General features: G+C 29.7%; 1 protein-coding gene across 1 annotated transcript; it reads right to left on the bottom strand.

Moving 5' to 3' along the window:
- On the bottom strand, nt 1–8281 carry LOC110028282 (protein Mpv17). Its single transcript, XM_020730065.1, has 3 exons — nt 7988–8281; nt 1905–1996; nt 1–550 (listed from the first exon to the last, which is right to left on the bottom strand). Exons 1-3 carry the CDS (start codon nt 8135–8137, stop codon nt 151–153), a joined length of 642 nt encoding a protein of 213 aa, XP_020585724.1. The 5' UTR covers nt 8138–8281; the 3' UTR covers nt 1–150.
- Between the last annotated feature and the right edge of the window lie 33 nt (nt 8282–8314).

Here is an 8314-nt window from a genome sequence, read left to right as displayed (position 1 = left end):
TAAAAATTTATCTCATTATAATCCAAATCTCTACATAATGGACGTATATAAAATAATATCATTTCATCTGAATCTTAATTGAAAAACAGAAATGCAGAAGAAATTATGCACCTTGGAAGCTCAAAAAATTCACTTCACAATTCAGGTTGGCTAACCTTTCTGATTTTCCAGAGAAATAAAAGAATTAAACCACTGCTTCCAAGCAGCATCTCCTTGCTGCTCAATCCATGACAAGAAGCAGCTGTCTAAAAGACAAAAGAAATTTACATACAGAAGTTGGTACCTTACAGGAACAAATCTGAAATTTGCAATCTGAACCAGCGGCCAAATTCCTCCACCAATCACCAGGCTTGGAAGAAAGTCCCTCTTCACATCTTCCCTGACCTGCTCCACATTTTTCCCAGATGCAAATCCCATGTATGAGAAAAAGATTAGTAGATCTAATGGACCGAAAATGAGAGCATCGCTGGCGACTTTTGCCGCGACGAACTTGGGAGTTTTAGGTTGGAGACGGAGACGAAATCTGATGAAACGGTCCAAGTACTCATACCTGAATTGTATAGGAAAGAAAACTATCGATGGTATGCATGGAATTTAATGCCATGCCCGACAGACAAGCATGTGTATTCGAAAGCCAATCATTGATATAGCATAAAAATGAAGGCAAAACTATTCGAAAGCCAAGCATTGATATAGCATAAAAATGAAGGCAAAACTACGTGCATACCACAAATTTTTATGTATTTACATATCTAAGTCCTAAAGTTTGATGTTTATATTTAGGAAAATTTACATACATACCAAATAATTCTAATGTATCTACATATCTAAAATCCCAAAGTTCAAATATTTATGGTTATAACACGTTGTTGTCATATGCATGTAAATATATATGTTGAGTTATAAATGCAAATAAAAAAGAATTGCCGTATGCATATAAATGATTATAATTATAACACTTTGGTGTCATAAACCTATACATGAAAAGGTGTATTCAATTTTAAAAAGTTATTAAAAGTGATATTCTTAATGTGATATTAATGATTTGAGTGTTATATAAATATGAATATTTAGGTGTTAGACATGTAAATATATAAAACTTGTGAAGTATTCATGTAAATGTCCCAAAAAATCAAATAACGCCACCGCGCATGGTAATACCGCCCTTTAACTCTTTAAAAGAGAGGTCTAGGTCTGCTCCACCTTCTGAAAAATAAATAAATTCTCTGATCCCAAATGTTTCCTATGAGAGAATTGCCATTTAATGCCTTGAAATATAATGCTATACTGTTGAGAATGGCACCATGAAATATTTCATTGGAAGTACATGCTAACTAGAAAGGGGGCATTTACATGCATAACACAATTTTTATATAGTTACGTATCCAACGCCTAAACTTTCATATTTACATGCATAACACTCCAACATTTAACATAACATAAAAAAAAACCGCTATTACAAAATTTTTAAAAGTGAAATACACCTTTTCATTCATAGGTTTATAACACCATAGTCTTGTAAATGTAAATATCAAACTTTAGGTTTAGATATGTAAATATATAAGAACGGTGTGGTATATATGTAAATTGCCCAACTAGAAAATTAGTCTGCTTTTACCATTTTTATTTGCGTCACTCATTACATGAGCTTGATATACTAATAAACTCAACAAAATCATAAGCTTAAAAGAAGAGTGGAATATCAAAAAATCTTAATGATAATTTTTCCTTTGACTTTTGGTCATTTTTAACTAAATTTACAGTCATGCAATACATTAAGGATTCTGCAAGCTCATAAACAATAACTTTAGACTCATAAGCAGAGATAGTTAAGTTAAGTTTATAATTACTAAGATGAACTAGTAAAATTTAAATCCATTGGAAAAAATAAATTTCAAACTTACCAGTAGTGGCCAACTGGTCCAACAAATGCAAATCCAAACATGCTTGTGATACCCACCCGTTGCCAATTGATCTTAAATTCTTTGCCGTCATACTGCAGGAACAAGATTAATTACATCATTTCAGTGAGGTTAAACCGTTAAAATAATAATTAAGGACAACATAATTGAGTTTTAGGCAAAAAAATATGTTTTTCTCGCATGCATATTTGAGCATGAATTTTAAAAAAGAATTTCTTGGAAACTACGATATAGGAAACATAATTGAGAAATCAAAGCTTATTGTTTCAGCTTTATTGTGATGTTAATGTTATTAAATATCAAAGTTATCTCAAGTATTATGTGTTTGATTCAATGTTATAATATAAAGTGATTTCAATGCTATTTATATTAAAACAAAGTATTATGATTCTTAAAAATAAGCATGACTATCATTTTGAAATATTAATTATTAAAGATAATGGTGAAACAAATGGTGGACATCTTTAAATAACATGGCATGACATCCGAGATGTCACGGAATAATTCACTGCAATGAATAAGCATTCACCCTATATATCCTTGTCACAATTGCCACATGGTAAAATAATAAATCTAATTCATCAATGTTTGTAACCTATTATAATCTTCATTTAAATTCAAACAGGGAAGCAAATCATTGATTGTAAGTTTAATGTGATAGAAATGAGAATGTAAATAAATATATGGAAAAATATATTAACAGCTACTGGAGATAGAAATATTAAAATTAAAAATAAATTTATGTGATTTGATCATGTACAATTCAGGGCAGAATATTAATAAAACAAGTAAATAAAATTAAGTGGAAGAAAAAGAAATTAAAAGAGTTATGTGACCTGGCTTAAAGTTGCATCAAAAGAGAACAAAATAGAGTTAAGATCTCATATAGATCTCAAAAAGACAATTGGAGGATTCTTAAAAGAAGCTACCAGCTAGTTAATATAATACAAATAATGATGACATCTGAAAATTTTGTTGGTTCACAAACAAGAGTGTAATATCATTCTGGTCATTCAAGTGATAGGTACAAAGTTGAAATTTACCAATTTAACTTTACATGTGTGAGTGCAAAGGAAGCACAAATTAGTAAAGTGTTGCTACAAGTTTCACAAAAATACAAAATCTTTGGATTATTCGAGATAACCAAGGGAGAGGAGTAGGTAGTGGCCGATATGTCAACTAAGTCAAATGTTTATAGCATTTTAAAACACCTTAAAATATATTTATGTGTAAATGGTTGATAGATAATAGATTTAAATATCTTGGATCCATTATATAAGAAGATAGGAAATGAGTATATAATTCCTCGAGTTAAAACTACATGGTTAAAATAAAGAAGCGTCTTGGAAGTAGTATGAAAAAAGAGGTAACATAGAGACTTTAAGGTAAATTCTTAAAATTGCAATAAAGAAAGTGATTTTTTATGGACAGGCTATTGGGGAGTAGAAAAGTAGTTGATATATAAGCAGAGCATAAAATAAACTATTAAGATAAACATGCAACAAAATTAAGGATGGCTAAATTAATGAATGATTTTATTAGAAAAAATGTTAAAGTGACATTCATTAAAGATAAGTGATGTAGGACAACTCGACGTCACGGTTTATGTAGTGGTTTATTTAATAAAACTAGTATGATTGAAATATAACTGAAGATTAATTTACAAGAAAAAAAAATTGAAGAATCAAGAATCACAAGCCACCAATTAATCCAACAACATACTTTCATTAGATGTAAACACATCATATTATAATTATAATTAACTGGTCATCAAATTCTTAAAATAATTCAAGAAATTTAGGGAGTAATTACAAAAATATAAAATCGAGCAATTGAACTTAATTTCCAAAAATTGGATTTCAATTGTGATAATTTTTTATCAACATCCATGATAATAAACAATATAATGCTAGGCAATGTAAAATAAAAATAGAAGAAAAATACCAAATTCAAAAAAAGTCTCATAATAATGCAAGGGGATTATCTCTGAATTAGGTAGTCGCACTTATAGTGCACCTGATTGAATTGTACATCTAACTGGAAAGAGAAATTTTATTCAAGCTAGAAGTTAATTTTATATGTTTCATAACCGTTATTCATAGACACCTCATCTCCTAGAATATATGTTATGGTTGGCATAAGATTAAAAGCTTAAACCAAGTTTAAACTAAAATTCAAAAAAAAATTCTGCTAAGCAACCAATCATATAGCTCAAATATTGCATGCCTTGATGGCTTAATAAAAGCCGAAAAAAAATAATTACAACTTGGATTCGCAACTTTAAGCCAAAGAGAACAGAGGTTTAGCAGCACGTTGTAGAAATTGCAAAAAAAATGCAAACCTCCACCACCAAAAACATAATTAAGGGAGGATCAAACCAACAACCATCGCTTAACCCCATAGCATAAAACCTCTAGCCACCAACTAAAATTCACAAAGATTAAATGTAAAAACCAACACCGAAGTTCAGCATAAATATCCCTAGTTTGAAAATTTTTTACTTTAATGAATTAAGTTTTAGATCAAAATTTAATCAAATTTGAACCATGCCAAACAATATTAACAAAAATAAAGCTAGGAAATAAAAAAAAAAAAAAACATCTCTATGTTGACCATCAACCACCATCATTAGCATGTTCCTGATACAAAATAATAAATAAAATAATTACATAAATAGATAAATTGGGCACATATCATTGCTTAATGTGATGCTTTTTACAAAAATAAACTCACATATTTCTATCAACACAATATGGACAATTTTTTTCTCTTAAGAATTTAGCATTTAGTTAGAAAAAAGCAAATTATAACATAAATTATGCGCTTCTTGTAAAGTAATACATTAATCATTACAAGCAAGTAAATTATCAAAAGATGATGCAATCTCATAATTTAGAATAGCCGAAAGAACGAGCTATAGATTAGATATTGATCCACAAGCAATTGAAAGTGATGGCAAGTTTATAATAAAAAGAGAATTTAGGCACATCAAAAAACTCATTTATAACAAATTTTTTTGAAATATTGATTTATAGGAATTAGTTCTAATCTATTACAAAAATTTAAATGATATTGTCTTGCTTACATTTAATTTATTAAAGTTTATAGATTGAAGTTTTTATGGAGTAAAGCACGCCATCATTGTATCTGCAGGTTTAAATTTCACATACAAATTGTTCACATTTACAGAAGGTTATAATTATCATAATAGTAGCCAATTTTATATGAATATCCTCACTCATGTAATTCATGTGTTGTGTGAGTGATTATGTAAATGCCGGAGGCCTAAACTCCATATGAATTTATAGGCTTTTTAGATTGATAGCTTCTCACAATCTTAAATAAACACATGCCAACAGATCTTGACAGGTGAATTATGTACAAACTCAATCATAGAAAAATATCAAACCCCATCTAAATGGATGACCATTTATCAAATTAGGCAGCAAACATCCCTAGTTTTTATTTCACTTTAATTATCCATCCATTTGTGGATGATAAATGATTAAAATTTTATTTGTGGTCACATTTTCTTTCAAAGAATTTTCTAAAAATAACTCTTAAATTTTACATCTCACTTAAAAGATTAATTATTTATGTAAAAATAACAATTTAATTACTTCATTAAAAATATATGTTAACAATGTGAGATGCATTTCAAATCATATGAAATTATAAAAATGTATCAGTTTTTAAAAAAATTATATAATATATAAATAGAATCATATTTTCTCAACATCATTAATAAATCTAATATAAAATCCGTACTAATATCATCAGAGAGTTTACATGAAATTAGTAAAGCAGCATACAACCATGGCTTATGTTTCCTACCTTTAATGAACGAACCATACATGGTGAAACAATACGTGACACATCTTTTCTCTACTAAAATGTTGAGTACCCACAGAAATGTAATTCCAAAAAAAAAAAAATCATCTGCTAATGATGAATCATGAATAATCATGAATGAAAAGACAAGTAACTTTAAATAAATAACCATACAGTCTTTGTTGAGTAAATATAAGTCATAAGTCAAGTCTTAGTAAAATTTATGAAATTCTTTACAACAGGCATACTCCACATTTTCATGATCAAACCACTCACTTTAATTGATGATTGTAAAAATTCCAATGTACGTAACATTTCTATATCCCAACTTCTTTCAGGAACTCAAATATTTCAAATATTGATGATTGGCATATAGTATTAACTTCTAAGTAATGTGTGACGCCTTCAACAAAAAAAGGGCTTGCACAAAAACATAGAACTCCCCATCTTAATTTGAATATTATTGTTTAGCTTCATCCAACTTCTCACCAAGGAATAAAAGTGGGCATCCCTCCTTACTTAACAACTCCAATACCAACATCAGATGCATTGAAATAAACTTCAAGCAACTTATTAAAATCAGACAACTTAAGTGTAACCAAAATGGTAAGTCACTTGATTTCTATAAAATAGTTGATTTAAGCCATGTAATTGGACACATGATGACATTGGAACCTTTAAAAACTAATCTATAAAAAGCAGTTAAAATGTAAAAACACTGAACATTATGCATAGTATCAAGACTTGGCCGTTTATTTAGCACTTAGGCCTTATTAAAATCATCAGATGATCCATCCTCACAACAAATCCTAAGAAGATCATAGAGTGCAAATTTTTTTTTTTTTTTCAAATCAAATTCAAATATAACCTTTTATATAACCTTTTAGCTAATAAGACCTCATGCTATATACGAAAATACCATTAAAGCAAAAATAAGAAAATTTCTAATGACAAATACAGTACAAGGATCAATATTCTCATGTAAGTTTAGTTATTATGGTTACTTCAAAAGGCATCAACAACTATTCATCCATTCAAAACTTGGCCATAAAAGCAATCTTCCACTCATCACTTGTATCATTCTAAATCTGACTTGACGATTGCCACTTCTCGAATCAATCTTAAAGAATCTGATAGTACCATTTATCATATCTAGCATATCATCTAAAAGATGTATAGAAAATCTCATTTAATGATGCTTTTATTAATGGCACTACTAACTAAATGCATGAGCCAGCTACCATCTGTCTTAATTTTAGCAAAAACTCATGATTTCTCTAATAAAACCCTTCTATAATTCATTAATTGCCTCTTAAGTTTAGCACATTCTACTATATTCATGAAATAATGTGAAAAATTAGGCATTTGCAATCCAACAACTAAATCAATATCATGATGCATATCTATCAGTAGTGATAATTCATTTAAATGTTTAATAAGACAATTATTTTTAACATCATTGAACTGGTGTTTACCACCACCGACAAAATCATAGTCTTAGGTCAAACATTCCTGCCTACTCTCTTTTTCAAATGTACATTTATTATATAAATGTAAGGATTCTTATGCAATGTCAAGCTTACTCCCAAGCATTCTAAGTTTCAAAATTATATCTCTCATTAATCTTAAAAGCATAATATAGTAGGCATTCTAAAAAGACTTGCATTTAAATCATAAAGCCAAAGTCTGGCCCAAACAACAAAGCAACATACGTAGACAATATAACATCATATTTTATTACTATAGGTTAATGAATCTAAACTAATCATCTCTCAAAAAACAAAAAAGAAGTTTTTATGAGTTTGCAAAGTTTTTCATCATATTTACAATATATTTGAAAAATTACAGTTCTCTTTTAATCATATTCAAGCTTCAAAGTAGCAATTATGCAACATGCCGTTCGAAGAATGATCAACTAAAACATCCTAAGCATCGCTTCTCTTTATAAAGTTCGTGAGCATCATCATAATCATTGATTCTCTAACAATCAATCCCAAAATTATGCCATAAAACTGATTTCCCCCAAGAACCCTAATTGTCGACAGCGTCAGAATAACCAGCAGCAAGCAGCAAAACTTAAATTCATGCATTTAAAGAAAAAAAAAAACAACTATTCAGAAATGCAGGACTGAACCACAATCAATGGCAAATCAAGCACAGAATCAAACGCAAGGGGTCGATTCTTATAACTGGTTAAAAAAATGCAAAAAACTGACCAAATGTTGAAGAATTACCGGACTTTGACGCTTTTTCTTCAAAGTCGAATGGGTGACGGCCTGAGCGCCGATATCCCCCAATCCCCAGAGGATCCCCGAGCTGATCACCTGGGTCTTCACAGGATGCACTTCCAAGCACTTCTGGTACAATCTCCATAGCCTCAACATCGAAGGAATATCGATCGATGAGTTCACAAAGAAAAAAAAAAATAAGCTTTTCAATGTCGTCGCTGATCCAGGAAGGAGAGGAAGACGAGCCCGATCTAAAAATTGCGCCTTTTTTCCTGCTCAAGACTTTCTATGAAAAGGGCAGCTGAGTTTGTCCCACTTTATATATATATATAT

Source organism: Phalaenopsis equestris, unplaced genomic scaffold (assembly GCF_001263595.1).
Source record: "Phalaenopsis equestris unplaced genomic scaffold, ASM126359v1 Scaffold000507, whole genome shotgun sequence".
NCBI classification, from domain to species: domain Eukaryota; kingdom Viridiplantae; phylum Streptophyta; class Magnoliopsida; order Asparagales; family Orchidaceae; genus Phalaenopsis; species Phalaenopsis equestris.
The sequence above is the reverse complement of the archived record's forward strand: the minus strand, read 5'-3'. Positions and strand labels throughout refer to the sequence as shown.